This window comes from Xenopus laevis, chromosome 3L, assembly GCF_017654675.1.
Source record: "Xenopus laevis strain J_2021 chromosome 3L, Xenopus_laevis_v10.1, whole genome shotgun sequence".
NCBI classification, from domain to species: Eukaryota; Metazoa; Chordata; class Amphibia; order Anura; family Pipidae; genus Xenopus; species Xenopus laevis.
In genome coordinates this window covers 92,044,061-92,067,344 of record NC_054375.1, presented here as the reverse complement: position 1 = coordinate 92,067,344, position 23,284 = coordinate 92,044,061, and the positions used below count along the sequence as shown (strand labels likewise).

At 39.5% G+C, this 23,284-nt stretch overlaps 1 protein-coding gene across 1 annotated transcript in view; it reads right to left on the bottom strand.

Moving 5' to 3' along the window:
* Positions 1–987: 987 nt before the first annotated feature.
* exoc4.L (exocyst complex component 4 L homeolog) overlaps positions 988–23,284 on the bottom strand; it is a 240,322-nt gene continuing 218,025 nt past the window's right edge. The window contains exon 18 of the mRNA XM_018252779.2: positions 988–1,348. Coding sequence (XP_018108268.1) covers positions 1,111–1,348 — 238 coding nt within the window. The 3' untranslated portion in view covers positions 988–1,110. The remainder of the gene's footprint in view (positions 1,349–23,284) is intronic.

Genomic DNA, 23,284 nt, shown 5'->3' with positions numbered 1-23,284 from the left:
TAGCTTGTTTATCACTAAGCTGAATGGTTGTCATAACCAGCAGTGTTGTATTAAGTCTACTCTGGGTCCCAGGTTTTACATAAGGTATAGGTGAACAACATTCCACACATCATATCATGTGCCCATTAACAGAGGAATGCACCACTTTATGACCTCTTTTTTGAGGGTGTGTTTTTGTTAAAAATATACACTGAGGCTATGAGCATTCTAATACAAGGAAACCAGTTGAGAAGGGGATAACAGCATTATTAACTGACTGTTACTCTTACCTTGCCCATTAACCAGCCCTCAACTAAATCTCAGGGCCAGAAAGCACCCCCCATCTGTTAATTCCACTTTTTGTCAAGGACCACAGGGCTTTATCTGGTTCTAAGGTTATGTGCTCACAAGCAATTGGTCATCCTGAAAGTGCCTTCACCCAGACATATTACAGTAATGAAAACACATGAGTATTTTTTTTGTACTTACTTTATTTATAGACAGCATAGAGAATAAAACTAAATAAAATTGTGCCGTGAGGACAAGACTTAGCAAAGAACAGCATGAGTTGACAACTGGAATATAAACCAATATTCATTTAGTAGAATCACTTAAAGCTAATAAACAGTTATGGAATCATAGTGTTAGCAGAATTTCCACATAAAAAAATGCATTTTTTTTTTAGAGCATCTGTGCCAGCCCTGTAATTATGACATTTACCCCAGGAGCATTTGCCAAGCATGACAGGACTAGTCAGTAAATGGTAACCACCAACCCTGCCCTATGATCTACGTTTGTCCAAACGTTACAAGGAAAGGGAGCCCACTTGATGCAGTTCTGGAATGGCTGTTTCGACCGAGGGATTATGGAGATGGTACTGGTTAGATAGTATTTTACAAATGAGCTGTATTTTACTAATGACAAGTGACATGTGTGGCCAGTAGTTCCAGCAATTTCATTCTGGACAGGCAATCATAATGACAGCAGGAAACTGAATTTACATTATTCCTCATAATTTTTATTTCAGTTCCAGATGCTATAACAAATAATAAGCAAAACATATTTTGTTTATATCTTGTGTATGAGTACATTTCATGGATGATTCCTGACCCTTTTGGTATGAGTGTTATATCAGACAGTGGTGATTTTCTTGTCCTTGGTGGCTTGCTTGATGGCGGCTTGCTCACAGACGATTTCCTTAAGGCGCTGCAGCCTCATGTTCTGGGTTGTCTGATCTCCTACTCCAGTTTGGCTGCGGTGGAGGAGGCTTAATGCATTGATATACTCCAGCTCTGTGTATTTCACTCCCTGATCCACCACCAGATTTAACAGCTCATCCGCAGTGTTGTACATCATCTCATAGTACTGCCTGCAAGGTAAGTGTATTAGTGGTGTACATGGAAACATATAGTCACATTTGGCATTAAAGGCAACAGGATTCATACAATCTATTCCAGGGGAGGGGGGCGGCGTGGGCCTCCGATGTGTCGGCCCAAGCCCCCAGACATCCCCCCACCACAGACTTTAAGATCTGTGGCCCCAAATATGCCCCAGTAGCTCCTATTCTTCTTATCTGCTGATTCACTGCACATGCTCTGTGCTGCTGTCACTTACTGAGCTTAAGAAACCACTCACAATATACAGTACACATAGAATATAAACATCACAATTTAAGGCTGATTAGTAATTAATACAGATAATTACTACATGGCAGCACAGAAACCAATGCAGCTAACATCAGAATTTAATAATCAGTCCTGTAGCATCAGCTTATATTACAGACAAACCTCATTTTCTGCTTAATAATTTGCAATAACTTTAAGATTAGCTTCTCAACAGCTGCTCAGAGCCCACTAAGCATGTGAGTGTCACAGACACTTTCCAAGATGGTGACCCCTGTGACAGGTTTGAAGTTCTGGCTCATTGCTGCTATTGAGAAGCTGAAACTTTAGGCTTATGCCATACGATCATTATATAGAATATGGCATTTTTAGCCATATAAATTTTTAGGGTTTAGTTCTCCAGTAAAGGAGAACTAAACCCCCTTGTTAATAAAAACCCCTACCTCCATAGTCCCCCCCTCCCTGCTCCCCCGCACAGGTGTTAACAGCAGTAAATGCCCCATAGCCTGTAATCCCCCTTGTTGCAGAGTCAGCGAATCGGAGCTCACGGGCGTCATCTTCAGCACTTCTGTGATCTTCGGTAAGTAAGCACCATATCGGCATGTGCATGCGCAGTTGGAGCAGTCTTCCCTTCATGATAACTGTGCATGCGACGAAACTGACGAAGAATACCGAAGCGCCGGAAGACCCGAAGATTACCGAAGCACCGAAAGATGTTGCCTGTGAGCTCTGCTGCGCTGACTCTGCAATGAGGGGCAATTACAGGCTCAGGGGCAATAACTGGTGTTAACATCTGTGCGGGGGGAGCAGGGAGGGGGGACTATGGTGGGTAGGGGATAAGCGTTTTTATTAGCTAGGGGGTTTACTTTTCCTTTAAGGCCATGCATACCAATCAAGGCTTATTTTAAATAGAATTGCTATAGATATGTGCCCATGTAAGGTGCAAAAAGTATTAGATTGATCTAAAGAAATATTCTCATTCTATTTTTACCAAAAGCATCCCTTCCGATAATATACTAATATTTTCTGGACTTTTATTTCCTAACAAATGTCCAACAATTAATGGGTCTGTTTCACATTCCTATTTATATTCCCACAAGAGAAAATGACAATTTTCAACTAGACAAGAACCCTGTGGAAGTGTCATTTTCTGTAATCACTGGGCTGCTGCTGGAAGTGGCTATATTTGCATGATGAATGGCACTGTCCATCGCAGCCTGAGCCTAAGGAATATGAAATCAAGTCTGATTGGGCACTCAGCAGATCTGAAGGCAACAGATTCACTCTGACAATGTAATCTCTCTGTGTTCCCAAATAATGAGATGAAAAATGTGATTGTAAATACGGAGCTGTTTGTGACATTGTCTTTCATTCCTGCTGCGTAATTGTGCCTAGCTGGTTTGCATCTCAAATGCTGTGACTGCTTATCAGCCAGGGCCAGGAATTATGGTGTTCAGAATAAATATTTCCTAATTGGAAAAAAAACATCTTTTAAATAGAAAATTGTTTTGATCAAAACACTTTCAACACTGGGCTGGCATACTGAATTGTCAGGATTTTAGGGGAAATATCACTCAGCGCCTTTCCCATGACACCTCATCACACAGAATATCAGAAAGGGCTTGCCATAGGGCCTCAACATCACAGGGCCAGACTCCAGTCTGGATTTTGAGTTCTGAGGCCATTAGCATTAAACCACCCAAAGAGAATCAATGCTCACTAATAATGAGTGCGGTCAATCTGCAGTCAGCAGTGACACTAAGTGGGCTCATTCCCTTGACTATAGCAAACAGCTCCATGTCATACCTCTGTGTAGACAATGTGTGTGTAATAGCATGGAGTTCAAATGATCACAGCGTAAGGACATGTCCACTAACTGCCTAAGGGAAAAGACAGTAACTGCCGACTTGATGGCCTTTGATTAAGCCATTTTTATGTGGCAAAATGCACATCAGGCAGTATAATGCTATGGGGGCATGCCATTTAAACTTTTGTTGTTGGGTGTCATTTTTTTATAGTTTGTAGGGAAAATTCTGTTTCTGCTGGAAGAACTAATCATATGATTTTTCATCTTATTAAAGGGATGTTTCATCTTTACGTTAACTTTTGGTATGTTATAGAATGGCCACTTCTAAGCAACTTTTGGTTGGTCTTCATTATATACAGTTAGGTCCATAATTTTTTTATAATTTTAGTTCTGTACATTACCACAATGAATTTTAAATGAAACAACACAGATGCAGTTGAACTGCAGACTTTCAGCTTTAATTCAGTGGGTTGAACAAAAAGATTGCATAAAAATGTGAGGAACTAAAGCCTTTTTTTAAAGCAATCACTTCATTTCAGGGGCTCAAAAGTAATTGGACAATTGACTCAAAGGCTATTTCGGGTGTGGGCAATTCCTTCATTATTTCTATCAATGAAGCAGATAAAAGCCCTGGAGTTGATTTGGGGGGTGCTTGTATGTGGTCATTTGAGGGGGGGGGTGCGTGTATGTGGTCACAACATGTGGTCAAACGAGCTCTCCATGCAGATGAAACAAGTCATCATTAAGCAGGGAAAAACCGGGAAAACAGGGAAAAACCCATCAGAGAAATTGTTACAATATTAGGAGTGGCAAAATCTACAGTTTGGTACATCTGGAGAAAGAAAGCACAGGTGAACTCAGCAAAGCAAAAAGACCTGGACATCCATGGAAGACAACAGTGGTGGATGATAGCACAATCATTTCCATGGTGAAGAGAAACCCCTTCACAACAGCCAAACAAGTGAACAACACCCTCCAGGAGGTAGGCATATCAATATCCAAGTCTACCATAAAGAGAAGACTGCATGAAAGTAAATACAGAGGGTGCACTGTAAGGTGCAAGCCACCCATAAGCCTCAAGAATAGAAAGGCTAGATTGGACTTTGCTAAAAAAAAAAAAATCTATAAAAGCCAGCACAGTTCTGGAAAAATGTTCTTTGGACAGATGAAACCAAGATCAACCTCTACCAGAATGATGGCAAGAAAAAAGTATGGAGAAGGCGTGGAACAGCTCATGATCCAAAGCATATCACATCATCTGTAAAACATGGCGGAGGCAGTGTGATGGCTTGTGCATGGCTGCCAGTGGCACTGGGACACTAGTGTTTATCCATGATGTGACAGGACAGAAGCAGCCAAAAGAGACATACTGTCTGCTCAAATCCAGCTAAATGCAGTCAAATTGATTGGGAGGCATTTCATAATACAGATGGACAATGACCCAAAACATACAGCCAAAGCAACCCATGAGTTTATTAAAGTAAAGAAATGGCATTTTCTTGAATGGCCAAGTCAGTCATCTGATCTGAACCCAATTGAGCTGCATTTCACTTGTTGAAGACTAAACTTAAGACAGAAAGGCCCACAAACAAACAGCAACTGAAAGCCGCCGCAGTAAAGGCCTGGCAGAACATTAAGGGATGTCCAACGGATGCAACATGGATTTGACGCGACACAACTGTCAGATGCAGACGCTGCACGCTGTGTCTGCATCCGACATTCATGTCGCGTCGCATCAACAATGTGACACTATCCGACAATAGCATTACTTACCTTATTTCCGTTGCATCCGACCTGACAACTGCGTTTTTGCGCAGCACGTCGGATCGCGCCGGAATCGTCCGTGGAGTCCTGCCCTTAAAAGGAGGAAACCCAGAATCTGGTGATGTCCATGAGTTCAAGACTTCAGGCTGTCATTGCCAGCAAAGGGTTTTTAACCAAGTATTAGAAATGAACATTTTATTTGAAATTTTTTAATTTGTCCAATTATTTTGAGTCCCTGAAATGAAGTGATTGTGTTAAAAAAGTCTTTAGTTCCTCAAATTTTAATGCAATCTTTTTGTTCAACCCACTGAATTAAAGCTGAAAGTCTGCAGTTCAACTGCATCTGAGTTGTTTTATTTAAAACTCATTGTGGTAATGTACAGAACTAAAATAAGAAAAAAAAGTTGTCTGTCCAAATATTTATGGACCTAACTGTATTTTTTAAATAGTTTTTTAATTATTTGACTTCTTCCAGCTTTGAAATGGGGGCCACTGACGCCATCTCCGGTAGGATGGCATAAGCGTTGCTTTGGTTTTCCGATGTCGTCCTGTGTGCCCAAACCGTAATGCCTGCCTCCTCCAACAACCTTTGCTCGGTCATTAACCTTGTGCTGAGGACATGCCTTCTGAGTTCCTGTAAGTCTGTCCCTGGCCTGCCTTTGTTCCTCTAGTTTTGGCTCCCTGGTTTCTGACCACTGATTTTATTATTGTCTTCCGCCTGCCCTGCCCTTGTTCCTGTTTCATAGACTCTTGTTTACTTGCTGCCTGCCCTGTGTCTGGCGTTGGATTTGTGTTCCGTCTGCTACACGTTTTCTGCTGAGGTCTGAGTTGTTAAGTTTTTAATTATTAAATCTCTTGATAAACACACAGTTTGTGCCTAGCCTCAGTATGCATGCTTACAAACAGTACACAAGACATTCTGACAGAATCCATCCAAGGCTTATGTCTAGCATTCTGACCACTGCTGCACTTACAGGGTGACTGTGATGGTCAAGAGACCTCTCAGATATGCAAATATCCTTTCAGTAATTGATGTGGATATTGGGGATATAAAAACTATAACACACGAATACCTGTATAAGTATGTGTCTCCTATCAGTTCCTCTCCTCTGTTGAACTCATAAGTGCAAAACATTGGCAATTTCATTAGAAAATATAGTTTCAGGTTTCCCCATCTTCTTGCACAAAAACAAACACAGCTTAATATCAAGTATGTACTGAGATGAATGGGGGGAATGGTTTTGCTAGAGTTTGATGGATAAAAGAATAAGTTAATTACAGCTAAAAGTTTTCAAAGGAAAGCGCAAGAAAGGGAACAATAGATGTATCCTGTGTGAAAGATGTAACAAAATCATCTCAAGAGCTCATATGTGCTATTAATACCTCTCCATTTAAATGCTAATTCTCACCTTTCACCCAAAGCGGTGGGAGGTGGGCCTCCAAGAACTACCCAGATAATTCACAATGAAATCCTAATTTCTTCCTGAGAGATTCAATCTCTGATTTACAGAGTGACCTCCGCATTTACGGTGCAGCCTGAGACATCATTTTCTTACGGCACAGCCAGACTGCATTAAATGTGGGTGGCCCCTGTTATACATTCACCAGGTGGGTCAAATAAAAAGCGACAGCCATCAAGAGTCTGAAGTGGCACTTGAAAATATGAGGATGAATCACCAGTCAGCTTGAAATTACTTTTTATATAATCACTTCAGCTTTGAAGGGTTAGAATGTAATCTGCGGCTCTTCAGATAGCCAATGGGCTGGGACGGATAAGTAGGTATTCTTAGGAATCAAGCCAGAAACACTTTTTAAAATCCTTCTGAAATGTCTAAAAAAATTCATTGGAACGAGTTAACGGCAGTAACAATCTTGGAAAAGTTCATTCTAGCTGGTGATACTCATTGAGGTTAAAAGTCAATGGAAATGACCAAGGATATCATCAGTTGTCCCCAATTCTGGGCATCCATTGGGTGTGAACCGTCTGCTCTTGCAAGTAATTCATCGTCATATATTTTTTTTGGGGCAGGGGGTAATTAAAAGACAGAGGGAAGAGAAGGATTAAAGAAGGTTGAAGGGGAAGAAGCACAGAGTATGCATAATCAGAGTAATATAGTCAGGAATGGGAGGGCTGAATAAGAGTCAATTAAATAGTGGAATGAATCCCTCTAACAGATGAATATAATGGCTGTGCTTTATCTCTTAAAGCTGGTTCCGTATATTTTATATCATTCTCTGCCACTGATGACAAGTACAGAGGTTTTAGATATATTTGTGTGCGCATTACTCTCTCACTAGCTTTTTCTCTTTTTCCTCCTAATCCAGTGATCTGGCCACTGGGGTTCATAGACTCCACAACCATCTGAAGTACAGCCTCTTTCATTTTCCACATTGAACTTTATGGGGTATTAAATAAGCTCTCTCAGCACTTATCTAAATCTTTAATTAGTTCTATAATATAGCGATGATATCAAGGCTAATTAAATTTATATAGATAAAGAGCTCTGGAAATTATAGCCGACTGAGCTGGAAAATGCATCGGAGATAATACATTTTATGGTTTGACTTGATAAGTGGAATTTTACATCGCAAAAATTTTAATTCATGTGTTATGTTCAAGTGGGTTCAAATATGGAAATCGCAGGTTGAGAAGGTAATCTCTTTCAGCATGCGAGCCCAGCTGCCATCACAAACCTGGGTTATTAATGGTGCCCCTTCTAAATCTGCTCTCATATTTGCATATTCACTGCATAAAGAACAGAAGTGCTCTCTACCATATGCCACATTGTAACAATTTCCTCCTAAGCAGCCCCCCATTCACACTTGTGCATAAATTAGGGGGAGTGCGCCCATACCCTCAGGAAGCCGGGACTAGGCAGCATTACACCATAAGGTACTGTTAAAGGCAGATTTCCTCTACATAAAGCAACATGATGTGAGCCTTCCGCAGAGACTTCAGATTAACCTGCCATTCTCTGCAGCTACTGGAGGATCGGCAAAACAAGTTGGTAGAACCTAATAGAAATGTGCAAGCGTACAGTAGTTGGAAATGAACGCTCTCTAATGCTCCCTGGTGGCATCCTTCAAAATGTATTACGGTATGGTGACAGACTGCTTCCGGCAGCTTGTCGTTATTTAAATGGCTCGATTAAAATCCGGATAGAGAAGCCAATACTAATTCAAGTAGTATTTGAATTTCATTGCTGCGCTTATTATGAGATGAAAGAAATTGTTATTATTACTGTTGATAGCTTATGTGCCTGTAACACACGGAATACAGAGGAAATACAGGAGCTTTGTCTATACAGTTTGAACGTGCCTGTAACACACTGAATACAGAGGAAATACAGGAACTTTGACTATACAGTTTGAACATGCCTGTAACACACTGAATACAGGGGCAATACAGGAGCTTTGTCTATACAGTTTGAACGTGCCTGTAACGCACTGAATACAGGGGCAATACAGGAGCTTTGTCTATACAGTTTGAACGTGCCTGTAACACACTGAATACAGGGGCAATACAGGAGCTTTGTCTATACAGTTTGAAAGTGCCTGTAACACACTGAATATAGGGGCAATACAGGAGCTTTGTCTATACAGTTTGAACGTGCCTGTAACATACTGAATACAGGGGCAATACAGGAGCTTTGTCTATACAGTTTGAACGTGCCTGTAACACACTGAATAAAGGGGCAATACAGGAGCTTTGTCTATACAGTTTGAACGTGCCTGTAACACACTGAATACAGGGGCAATACAGGAGCTTTGTCTATACAGTTTGAACGTGCCTGTAACACACTGAATACAGGGGCAATACAGGAGCTTTGTCTATACAGTTTGAACGTGCCTGTAACATACTGAATACAGGGGCAATACAGGAGCTTTGTCTATACAGTTTGAATGTGCTTGTAACACACTGAATACAGGGGCAATACAGGAGCTTTGTCTATACAGTTTGAACGTGCCTGTAACACACTGAATACAGGGGCAATACAGGAGCTTTGTCTATACAGTTTGAATGTGCCTGTAACACACTGAATACAGGGGCAATACAGGAGCTTTGTCTATACAGTTTGAACGTGCCTGTAACACACTGAATACAGGGGCAATACAGGAGCTTTGTCTATACAGTTTGAACATGCCTGTAACACACTGAATACAGGGGCAATACAGGAGCTTTGTCTATACAGTTTGAACGTGCCTGTAACACACTGAATACAGGGGCAATACAGGAGCTTTGTCTATACAGTTTGAACGTGCCTGTAACACACTGAATACAGGGGCAATACAGGAGCTTTGTCTATACAATTTGAACGTGCCTGTAACACACTGAATACAGGGGCAATACAGGAGCTTCTTCTAAACATGGATTCAGATCAGGGCTGCCATTAGGAATCACGGGGCCCCGTACAACAAGAAAGTTACAAGACCACACAGACATCAGCGCTAAAAAACGTAACCCCCCCCCCACACAAGTTATAAAAAGCTATTGATGAACAGGTCCCCCTTATAAGTTAAAAAAAACTGTGGCACTCATAAAAGTTTTTAAAAAAAAAAAAAAATATTAGTGTTCAGGCCCCCCCTACAAGTTAAAAAAAAATAATTGGTGACCTGTTTTCATGACTTCTGGTCTTTTGTTGCGGCTTTGGGACTTCGGCTGCTCGGGACTTTAGGAAAGGTGGCACGGCTTTGGCGCTGTCAAGGGGGGCCCGGCTATTTCAAAAGTGTAGCACAGCCAGGCTCCCCTTCAGGCCCGGGCCCAGGACAGCAGTACCTGCTGTGCCCTGCTGATGGTGGCCCTGATTCCGATGGTATAACTAGAGTGGCAACTATTGGTATAAAGGGCACATTTGTTATCTTATTTTGGGGCTGCAATACATGTCATATCCACATAGAGTCATACCTCCCGACTTTCCTGTTTTTCACAGGACAAACTCGATTTTAACAGCTCAGACCACAGTCCTAGTTTCTTAAGGAAATGTCCCGCATTTATCTTTGATCTCCGGCACTGATGCCAGAAAAAGTTTCTAAAACTCAATTAAATAAGAGGCTTTTTGACAGAGAGCCCAGAATACTCAGCATTTGCACTTAGATACAATTGTAACTAATAAGATAATAAGCAGGTCTCTTTCAGGAAAGATTAAAGGGTAATTTCGCCTTCATTAGCAAAACAGTAATAACCCATAAAACACAACCCTGAAACGACAAGAAACGTGTTCAAACTTTCTAAATTTTGTAAAAAGGACGTGGTATTTAGGAGGTGTAACCACAAAATGTGCGTGGCTAAGAAATTTTCACCATGCTATGCGCGCCAGATCTGTTTGTCCCTCTTTCCAGTTTGCAAATGTTGGAAGGTATGTAAATTGCTACTTACACAAAGTCATGTTGGTGAAGACACAAACATTATATAAAGCAATTTAAATTAAAGGGATACTGTCATGGGACCACATCAGTTAACATTGCTGCTCCAGCAGACTTCTGCACTGAAAATCCCTTTTTCAAAGGGAAACCCATTATCCAGAAAGCTCCGAATTACAGGGAGGCCATCTCCCACAGAGTCCATTTTAAGTTTTTTTTTCCTTTGTAATAGTGCGTAAGACAGTGTACTTGATGGTAACTATACTGAATCCATATTGGTGGCAAAACAATCCTACTGGGATTATTTAGGATCAGATTTATTAAGAGTTGAGTTGTGTTTTACACAAAAGGTTATTTTTTTGGGTTAAAAAAATAGCTAGATTCCGAAAATACTGCAGCTAAAACTTGTCAAGGTCATGTAGGAGTCAATGGCAGAGGTCCATTGAACCATTTAAAGATGTTACTAGCCTTTGTGATGTTCAAGTGTTTTTCGCTGGGTTTTGCTCGAAAAGAAAGCAATCAATTTTTGGGGGTTTAACCTTGAATTTACCTTGAGTTTTTTCAATGCGAGTTTTTTCTTAAATTAGAAACCATTCGAGTTTTAAAAAAACTCACATAGCTGTAAAATTCAACCTTTGATAAATAACCCCCTATTTGTTGTTTAAATGATTTTTAGCAGACAAACTATGGAGATCCAAATTACAGAAAGATCCCTTATTTGGAAAACCCTAGCATTCTGAATAAAAGATCCTATACCTGTACCTTGGCAGATAAACATAGGCGAGAGCACATAAACACACCTACACATATTTATAAACAGATTATGCTACAAGTATGACATGTATTTTTCATGATTTCATTACACTGGAATCTACTAGTTCTGCTTAAACAATTATTACCTGTAGTCCTTGGGGTTGATTTATATACTTATCGCAGTTGCTAAAGTGCACAAATGCAGTTACTAGTGGCATTAAAATGTAGTTATAGTGCACTACAAGCTTTAAAATTAGAGAAAATAGCTGACTGGTTGCTACTGGTAACTGTGCTTGTGCAACACTGTGTTGGTAAATTAGCCCTCTTGAGTATCTCTTATTCTACTGTTCTAACATTTTTCTAGCTCTAAATCAATGATCCCCAACCAGTAGCTTGTGAGCAACATGTTGCTCTCCAACCCCTTGAATGTTTCTCCCAATGGCCTCAAAGCAGGTGAATTCCAGGCTTGGAGACAAGATTTGGCTGTATAAAAACCAGGTGTACTGCCCAACACAGCCTTAGTGTAGGTTGACAATCCTCAGAGGGGCTACCATATATCCAATCACAGCACTTATTTGGCACCCCAAGAACATTTTTCATGCTTGTGTTGCTCTCCAACTCCTTTTACTTCTGAATGTTGCTCACGGGTTCAAAAGGTTGGGGATCCCTGCTCTAAACTATAAACTATAGCTCAACATCCACATATATATATATATACACACACACACAACATCCCTCCAATGACGGCACTCCAGAATCAGTCAAGCTTAAGTCAGTAGATATAGATCATAAAGGTTTATTAAAGTGGACCAAGGGGACAAAGATTCCTGTGTGGAATCGAAACGTTGGTCCACTTTAATAAACCTTTATGATCTATATCTACTGACTTAAGCGTGACTGAATCTGGAGTGCCGTCATTGAAGGGATGTTGTACTGATTTACAGACTGGCACCCGGCCTTTGGATCATTTGTGGTCGTGCGTTCCTGCTCGTTCGGTATATATATATATATATATATATATATATATATATATATATATATATATATATATATATATAGGTTTTCCAAGGGAGAATGAGTGCACACTGGGAGCATTTAAATAGGTTATTTTAAAACCATAATTTTATTTAAGTTAATTAAAAACAGGCCAACGTTTTGGTCCACATCTAGGACCTTTTTTTCTTGAAAAAGGTCCTAGATGTGGACCAAAACGTCAGCCTGTTTTTAATTAACTTAAATAAAATTATGGTTTTAAAATAACCTATTTAAATGCTCCCAGTGTGCACTCATTCTCCCTTGGAAAACCTATTAAAATTTTTTTTTGAGTAGCACCTGGGTATTTTGCTTTATTCAGTGGAGTGCGGAAACCACAAGTATTTTAGTGGTGAGCACAACTTTCCCTTGTTTGTTATAGTTATACAGGAGCAGTGACCAGCTCCATGTTGTAGCTCCCACCCCTCCAACTATAGTCAGGTGATCCCACTGGTGTCTAATAAAAGGGCAGCCAAGTTTGGGAGTTTTACTTTGAAAGCAGCTAGTAAGTTGCAGGTAAAGCTTAGTCCCTTTGTAAAATGTATAATTAAGCAATTGAATTCTTAATGAATCAGATGAAAATTAAGAGTAGGACTGGCCAGATATGGGATGACTTTGACGTAGTTGGCCAGCTTAAATATATTGCAATATATGGACAAACAATCCCTTTGTTGTTTAAAGGGTAAGGCATTTTTCAGTAGCAGTATGCACAAAATGTCGCTGTCTTAAATATATTGATAATGGGTTGAGTGCAGAGGACCTCTTGTAGTTGACTATATGTATTTTGTGGTCACACCCTCATTGTACCCCCGCCTAATGTTTTTAAAAAATAGTGGTGAGCACAACTTTCCCTTGTTTGTTATATATATATATATATATATATATATATATATATATATATATATATATATATATATATATATATATATGAGATATCTTGCTATGCAGAGATTTATCAGTAAAATAAAAGATTCATATTGAAAACATACAGATTAAGGGGGTTATTTACTAAACCACAAGTTTTTCTAGTTTGGGTTTTTTGGACAAAAACTAAATTTTTTTGCGGAAAAAAACTTTTTTTGAGATTTATACCCTGAAGCTGCATTAATTCTGAAACCGAAAATCGCCATCTCAAACGTGCCAAGGTCATGTTTAAGTCATTGGGAGATACATTTTGAAGAAATCGTGGTCTGTGCTGGGTTTTGTCCAATAATCCACCACAGACATATCAGAATTATATTATTATATATATATATATATATCTGTGAATTATTACAATATATAATATTGCAAGTCCTTGCAAATACCAGTTCATACAGTGGGAACTTTTGAGTGGAAGAGTCCATACTAGGGAATCTAGCATCATTTACATGAAAGAAAATTCTTTATTATTGATTTCTTTATCAGCATAACGTTTTACTTGGATGATATCTCCCTGTAAAGACTTTAGGTTTTTTTCCTGGAGATGTTGATGTCAAATGAATAAATCCATCACATTATTCCATAGGGCTGGCAGAGTCACACGCTAGATTTTTTGCAGCTCTGCATGAATATGCAATCTTGATGCTTACATGGATCTTGTCACTTTTCCTCTCCCCTTTATGACAATCAAAATGAGCCTTTCCCTGCTTGCTGCTTATTTAGAAATGCTGTGGACCTCGAAAGATCTGATCCTATAAAAAAGTGTCAAGGATTATGTAGAGGAGATTATATTATCTCTATTGCTGCCAAAGGGGACAGCATTGCCATGTTCCACTCTGAACTGAGGACACCTGCAGCAAAACAATTTAAACCATGGACAATGGGTGATATTACAAATAATTACCAGCTGCTAAAAAGTAGTGGATGCTTAATAAATGTGTCTTTACTGTTTTTTTTCTTTCTGCTATTTGTAATTTTATTTGCAGGTTTCCCAACCCAATTTTTTTCCTCTGGCTTTGAACAAAGCATTCATGCTGTGAGTCACGGACATATTTCACCTGCTCTAATTGGCTGATTCCAGCACGAATCAGCAACTTGCAATGGTTTAATAACAAACAACATTTTTATCAACATACCTTAAGTCTACTACAAAAATTGGCTGTTTTTGCTTCCAATAAGGATTAATTATATCTTAGTTGGGATCGAGTACAGGGTACTGTTTTATTATTACAGAGAAAAAAGGAAATCATTTTTAAAAATTTAGATTATTTAGATAAAATGGCGTCCGGATAATGGATCCAATACCTGCATAGCGGTTTCAAAGGAGATCTTCCTCTCAAGAAAAAAGAATTTAGGACATTTATATGATAATGGCTTTGCAATGTTAATAAAGGGGCTCTTCATTCACAAAAGCTCATAGTGGGACCCTTATCCTGGTGGGAATTGAGCAACTGCCGCTCCTGTCCATTTAGTGACCCAGGGATCTATATTTGGAGACTTTTGTCCTTAATCTTTGCTGCTGAGTGATAAAATATTCCTCTTTGCTTCTCCTGTATGTACATGGATAGACTCTTTATGTCTGATTAACTGTCAGAGGCCAGGCTGGAAACTACTGGGCAAATATCTCAGTCCATCTGTTAATAAAGACAATTAAATGGCTGGAAAATTAGCTAATAACTAATGTCACTTACATTTGGGCTTATTTTTTGCCACAAGAATGTTTTCTAAATGTAAATATAAATACAGACTTGTCATATCATAGCTATGTAACATTCTTACCTGAACTAAGTGTTTCTATGCGACATATTACATTATCATTATTTTACTATGCAGGAACTAGAATCGTGGCAAATATCACAGCTTCGAGTGGTGGAACTAAAAGGGGAGCAGGGGGTGCGGTTGGATCAGGGCCCACACCCCCCAGGCAGATCACGCACCGCTGTAGCCAGCTCCAGTCGTCTGTACCCACTAAGAAAATCGCAACAGAGGGGTGTGGGGGGCCCGGCTGCACTGCCCGCCCCCGGGTCCGCCCACATCAAGTTACGTTACTGACAGCTTCCAAGGGTGGCTAGCAACAGTATCTTGTTATTTATTCACAGGGATGTTGGATGGGCAATACACTCCCTACATTAGATCAATAACTGTGTTTTTGAAAGGGTGAAATAGGCTGGGGAATATTTTATGATGTAGATTTTACTACAGTGTCATTACATCTGGCAGTAGAGAGACCAAGTTGAAAGACACAAAATGTACAGATCCAGGTACAGTAGTAAAGGGGTAGTTCGCCTTTAAATGAACTTTTAAGATGGCCGTACATGCACAGATATCGTTAAAGGAAAGGTGTTTAATATTTTTTTTGGTATATTTGGTGCGTGTATGGTGGGAGTTGAGGCTGGGGAAGCTTAAAGAGGTTGTAATAGAGTGGGGAATATTTTATGATGTAGACAGCCAGCAAAGGCCTTGGATATTGGTCTTCTTGTCAATTGCCCTAGATGGAAAATTTTTATTGTGCGCCTAAAGGCAACCGAACATCAGCAAATGATTAATGCCGAATCATCACATAGAGGTGGTCACAATGGTTGCAGGAAAGATCATAATTGTAATGTGTATGGCCACCTTTAGTATGATGCAGACAGTGATTTTAATTTAATTTACAATTGGTCTTCATTTTTATTATAGTTTTTAAATGATTTAGCTTGTTTGGAAATGTGGCTAGCTATCTGGTTGCTAGGGTCCAATTTACTCTAGCACTGGCTTGACTGTGAGACTGGAATATCAATAGAAAAGTGCCTGAATAGAATGAGAATAGATTGTAAAGTAGAATTTTAGCCTCACATTAGTTTCTTGGCTGCCAGGGTCTAGTGACCCCATTTGAAAGCTGAAAAGAGGCAGAAGAGAATAGCCAATAAGTTAACAAATTAAAATAGAGACCAGTACCCATACTAAAAGCTAACTTAAAGGTGATCAACTACTCTTTGAAAGCATTATACACGGTGGCCGCAGTGCTTTACAGTAGGCCAGAACTGGCACAGAGATGCTGTGCATTGGGCAGCACTGTCCCTTACTGCACTCTAAGCTTCCCCAGCACATTCACCATTTGCATAGGACACCATAATGATGTGAGTGCATGCCGCACTGCAGATGAACATGACTGGGATGGGGGTCTGTACATGTGTTAACATTTCCACATCTTGACACATAGGCTGTTTGAGATTCAGTGTGCAAAAGCAAATTAGTTTGAAGTTGCCTGGGGCTCCAGTAATAATATCCCTGGGGGCTCATCAAGCAGCACGTCCTTCAGCAGGTAACAAGAGCAATCCCAACTACATTGCACTGTGAAGGCTACTCGTATGCCCTGAGCCTTAATCTAATTAAAGGTCAAAGCAGAAGAGATCAGAAACCAATCCAAACCATCAGAGCATACAGAGAAAATAACACAATACCATTTAGTCTGTGCTGAATGCGAAACAGGATTTTGAAGGAGAACTACAGTAGCATTTTAGAAATGCTGCCCATTATGTTCTGGGGTTCTGTAGCAGCCCAAGGCAATCACAGCCCTTTAGTAATAAAGATCTGTGCCTCCAAAGATGCCCCAGTAGCTCCCCATTTTATTTTCTGCAGCTTGACTGCACATGCTCTGTGCTGCTGTCAGTTTTCTGATATAGAATATAAAAGTTATGACATAAGACTGATTTAATTTAGATTCTCACTACATGACTACATCAGAAACCAGTGCAATTTAATAATTTAATAATTAGCCCTGTAACATCAGCCTCTATGGCAGACAACCCTCATTTTCCCCTTTTAACTGAAAGAGAGGAGAGCACTCAAACGTAGATTAACTGCTTGTGATTATTTATTATTCATGCTGCTTTACACTACTTTAACCCTAATTTTCCACTTGATGATTTAGAATGACCCCTAAGCGAAGTTTCTCAACAGCTGCCCAAAAAAACACTGAGCATGTGCAGTGTCACTGACACTTCAATTAGTATCCAGGATGATGATCCACTGTGCACAATGTTAAAGTCCTGAATCATTACAGTTATAGAGATTCTGAAACTTTAAACTCGTGCTATAAAATACTGCAGTTTTATCAATATTTGTTTTGATGGTTTATTCCTCCTTTACAACAATTGAAATTGTTGTGATGATATAGCTTTGTATTCTAGCCATACTTCTAATTTCTGTATAAGCTTATACAATATAGAGCATACTTTACTGCCCATTTAATGATTTTCACTCATACCATAATACATTTCTCTTAGTGGACCTGCTACTATACAGATCTAGGAATAGAGACATGTCTTAGCTTGCATTGATGGACGGAGTATTACCCAGGAGAGTATACAAATGGCACCTTTGCATAACGAGCATAACAGAAGTGCCAGCCTTTCCCAGTAGCACTGGGGTGCCCCAAGGGCTAGCTGCCTGTCTCCAAGTACCTGTGCTAAATGCAGGTGACGAACATTAAGCCAGGTGAGTATTCAGCATATTATTTATGTATGTATGCATATAAACTGCCTTATTAGGCAGAATTTGCATACCCACTGCTGAGACTGCCAACGGCTTTCCTTGGGTAGCATTTAAGTAGAAATTATCATCATGTTTTAGAGCTTCCGTATCAAATGCATTACCCACTGTCTTCTATTTATAGGGGCCTTGGTAGTGTCCTACGAAACCTGGTATTTTTCATCACTGAAGACTCCAGAGTGTTTAAGAAGATTAACTAGCCATTTTCCATATGTGTTGTTTGTGTTAACTGCACCCCAGCAAGTTCTATACACATTGTGTCAAGCTGACCATCATCTATTATTTCTGTGTGAGATTACACATTCTGTTCTAGTATCTAAATCATTAATATATGTAATGCTGTTTTTGATAACACAACACTGGGTGTGTATTATTCATAAGTACAACCTAAAAAATTATTGTAAGCTCTTAAGACAGGGATTTCTTTTCTAATGTTTGCTTAACAGATATCATCTTAGCCTGCTATTGTTCCCCTTCATCTTTTTTGTCTCTATACAAAATAGCGTATAATTTGGGTGTTACATATAAAATACCAATGCTTTAGTGTCTTACAACAAGTGTCCACCAGATGGCAGAATTGCATTATCAATAATCACCAACATGGCCGCAAGATCCATAGTGGTGCAGCATTGATGTCAGTGTCACACCATCTTTTGCTTGCTGGAGCGAAGGAAACTTAAGCTTCCATCGCAGAATATATTCCATCAAGATATATAAATTATAAATTTGCCTTTGTTGATAATGAAGTTTGTATAAATGCAATTGACTAGACATAGCTGATCTGCGAGAGAGTTGTATATGTGCTCAGCCTGTACACTGAGAAGCAGGTATAGGGGGAAGCCAGAGAGAAGAGTGCAGCAGTCAGTAGTGCTGCAGTGCCAACTCATCACACACAACCAGACAGAGAACATGTGCTCAGATAAATTCATTAACACAAATCGCAGGGGGTTCCCTTCTACAGGGCTCCTCTCCTATGGAGAATTCATTTTCTGTAGGACATTTGACTCCTGACACCATGTCACTGATTAATACTAAGACAGACCATGTCACTGATTAATAATAAGTCAAACTGCAGTAATTAGCACCCCCTCCCCTTCTTTCCTTGCAATGGCTGATTCAGGAGCCAAGAGCTGACAGCTGGCCCAACTCCTACAACATATATTGGCTGGTAGCTTTTGTTTACATAACAGCCAAAAGGGATCAAGTCACATTACGTTACTCAACTCATTAAGTGCTATGAGCTGTGTTTAGGAGCCATTCTCCGTTGTTCCCAAGCTGAAGTCAAAGCTACAAAGTAAAATAAGGAGGTTGTATTTACTTTGTATACTCCATCATCACAAAGATTTGTTCTTGCTTGGCTTAATCAAGTAAGCTTTAAATTATAAGTAAACCTTAATAATAAGTGAATGTAAAATTGATGAGGGTGCTATTCTAAGCACTTTTGTAATGTACATTTACTATTTTTTTAAGATATTAAAGGATACATGTACTGTTAATATGAATTAATTTTATTACAACAGCGCCACCTGTTGGTTATTTTCCAACCATTCTGACCACTAAGTAGGGTTGGCACCTGGCCGGTATTTTACCGGCCTGGCCGGTATTTTACCGGCCTGGCCGGTAAAAATTATGGTTGATCCCAATGTTATTAATAGGAAAAAAACATAATTATATAGCAAGGCCGGTATTTTTTTTTTTTTACAGAAAAGGTGGCGATTCTACCACTAAGTAGTCAAGGAAGTTGATAAAGAATGAAGGAAGAAAGAAGGAGAAAGAAAGATGGCTGCGCTGTTGTTACAAAATTAATTGATGTTAACAGTACATGTACCCTTTAATATCTTGGAATAAATAAATAAACAATGAATGTACAATACAAAAGTGCTTAGAATAGCACCATCATCACATTTACATTCACTTATTTTTTTAAGGTTTACATATCCTTTAAAGCTGCAGGATGTTCATATGCCAACAGCGCAAAAACTCGTACCAGTATTAAATGTTTACTAATTCAGAAAAACTTGACTTTAAAAATGGGCAAACTTGATATAATGGCACTGGATGAGCAATATAATGCCACTGGTATTGCTGAAAAACTGCTAAATGTCAGTAAGTAAAGAAGGCGATACCTTATTTTGCACGGTTTTTATGTTAAAGATGATCAGAAACCAGTATAGAGGAATACGTAGTATGAATGAAATAAAGGGCTGCAGTCATACAGCTAGAGCTTTTCACATACTTTAAGTAAGGATAGTGTAATTAAAAGTAGCAATAACAATAAATGTGTAGCCTTAAAGGGCATTTTTTTTTAAGATGGGGTCAGTGACCCCTCTTTGAAACCTGGAAAGTATTAGAAAATAAAAAAGGCTAATAATTCAAAAAACTATATAAAATAAATAATGAAGACCAATTGAAAAGTTGCTTAGAATTGGAGATTCTATCATATATAGGGGGTGAACTCTAAGTTAAGGTATGGAGATCCAACTTACAATAAGTAAACTTCATTCTGTGCATATTACAACAGCATGGCTCCGTATTAAAGGAGTGTGGGTGTTATACCTGTAGTCCCAACCTGTCTTCCACTAAAAACCTTGATGCATTATGAAAGGGAAAATACAACAAATGGGCAAATTGGACCCCAAACTGTTGAGCAGCTGAAATCCTATATCAGGCAAGAATGGGACACATTTCACTTCCAAAACTACAGCAATTGGGCTCCTCAGTTCTCAAACGGTTATAGAATGTTGTTAAAAAAAAAAAAAAAAAAAAGAGTTGATGCAACATGGTGGGAAATATGCCCCTGTCCCAACTTTTTTGAAACATGTTGCTGACATCAGATTCAAAATAAGATAGAGCCAATGCAGAACTCACTTGAACCTCTACCCATAACTCAACATTTAAAAAGCAAAGAGGGACAAAAATTGTTTTTTTTTTGGCTATGCCCACTTTATGACTACACCCCCTAATTACCATGTCCATTTTACAAAATGTGGCAGGTTATGAAAGTTTGAACACATTTCTGTGAGTTTTAGTGCAATGGTTTGTGTTATTACAGTTTGGCTAATGAAGGTGAATTGCCTTTTAAGCTGCAAGTCTTATTGCTTATCTTAAATACTTACAATACTTTATTTGCTTGTTACAAAATTATCTAAGTGCAGCTGCTGACTGTTCTGGGCTCTCTGCCAAAAAGCCTCTTATTTTAATTTTGTTTCAGAAACTTTGTGCAGGAGATCAAAGAGAAAGTCGGGACATTTCAATAAGAAACCAGGGATTGCGGGCTCAGCTGTCACAATCGTGACTGTACCACAGAAAAAAGGACAGTTGAGAGGTATGCCTCTGCCATTGTGGGGTCTAGGCTGTACTAGACCTCCTTCTGCTGGACTTTAGAACTGCAGATCACAGCACTGTCAGTCACAGAGGGCCTAGTGCTTAACACATGCCGGGGATCCCCACACTTTGCATTCTCCTGTTTAAATGATGTCTAAATGATGTACAATTCTAAATGGTGTTTCAAAGAAGCCAAAATGGCACACACCTACTGCCCTTCTGAATTCAGTCTGCTGCATAGATTTATGCTTATAGCTACTCAGCCACGCAACTTACTGGATAAAATTACAACCATGTATATTGCTACGAGAGACCAAGACTAAGGGCAAGGCCAGACGTGGTGTTTTTACGTCGCGTTTTTAGAAAAAAACAGCCAGGCATAAATCCGCCACTGAAACCCCATGCGACAGTCAACATGCGTTTTTCATGCATTTTTCAGCACGTAGGATTCTTTTCCCAACATGCACTTCTCATTGTTTTCATTGTTCTCATTGAGAATTTGGACGCCATATTTAAAATACGCTGCGTATTTACGCAAAGTGTGGTTTCAAACGTGCAGATCCCATAGAGTCTATTGATTTCGTAGTTTCTTGACGTATTGGCGTTTCTGCAGCAGATTTCAGCTTGCAAGTGCCCCGAGTGAATTACCATAGTGCGTTTTCCATTAGTTTCAGTGGTAGTGCAGTTTATGTGTATTTATGCCTGGCTGTTCTTTTTTAAAAACGCAACGTAAAAACGCTGCAAAAACGCCATGTCTGGCCTTGCCCATAGGGTTGCCACCCTTTATATACACTAAGTCTGGGTGAGGGCGGTATGCTGATGTTTCAGGGGGGTGTCAGTGATGGTTCTGGGCGGTTAGTAGGCTTAGTTTACATTGTTTTCATGATGCCTTAGTTGCTCTAGTCACTGAAGTATTGCCATTCATGTTATGTTACCATGGCCGAGAAACCATTCTCAGAGAGTTCCAACATGCAGCTCTAATCAAAATTACTAGTCCCAATCACTTTTCATTCATTTTAATTACTAGACATTAGCTGTGCTATGAAAAGGAGGGAGTTTCATGCAAGTATAGCGGAATTTGCAATAAAATACCACATTCTAATAGTACATAAAGCTAGCCACTGCAGTTACAAAAAGGAAATGCAGCTTCAGAGCACATACTTTTAGATTGCTCTAATATTATGTTGTTAAAAAACAATAAAACAGGCTTAGTCACCAAATTATTGTATGTGCGCAATAATAGCTCTGGGGCACAATATAATATCATGATTGCTTTGTGAAGCAGTTAATCAATTAAATCTGGCAATTACTCCATTGCGGGTGTAACCTTATTGCCTTAACACCGAAAAGGTCAGGAGATTGTTTATGTTCTCTGTAATATTGACAGTTTCCATCAGTATAGCTGAAGGAGCTCCATTAATTTCACCTTCTGTGGTGCAATTCTAAAGCAGGAACTAATGCCTCAAATGTAATACATAAAGCCTGCGGAAATTATATAAAGCACAAGTCTGCTGTTCTTTGTTTGCTTTTTGTGTTTAAAGGACATGTCAACTCCTACAACAAAAATTTTATAAGCGATCTGCCTCGTTACATGTTTTACAAACCTAGTATTGCAGCCCTTGGAAAGTGATCCATTAAGCAGCTCTGTTGATTTTGGCTGCCTGCTGCTGTCCTGCACTATCTGCCTCTCTTCCCCCTCCCTTTGGAATGCGAGATGTAGTTGGGCGAGAAGCACATGCGCACTTGTCTAAAGTAATCTAGCACATGCGCAGTTTAGTTGAATCGGCCTCAGCAAAGTCATCCAGCCGCATCATGAGTGACCTCTGTGTCTTCATTCCGCCAATCAAAAAATAGCATTGGCGGTTGCTATAGTGACTGTATTCTGCCAAGCTTTAGCTCTCTGCTCCCCCCCCCCTTCTAGCACATATTTCTTCGTGCTGACTGCAGGGAGCAGAGCAAGAGAGTGGAGACTTGAACTATTACACTGCCAACCAGGATAACTACTGTATGTAAGTTATTAGCAAGTTAGACGGATGGGAGTATTGGGGCATGCACATTGCTAATAGGAAGAGCGCAAGCATAAAAAAATGTCCGCTGGGTTAATGAAGGCGCAGGGAGGCAAACAATGCGTCGGTGCAGGGAAGGTAGAGCGTTTTTTCCAAGTGAAAATAATGCGGTTCGATTGGGG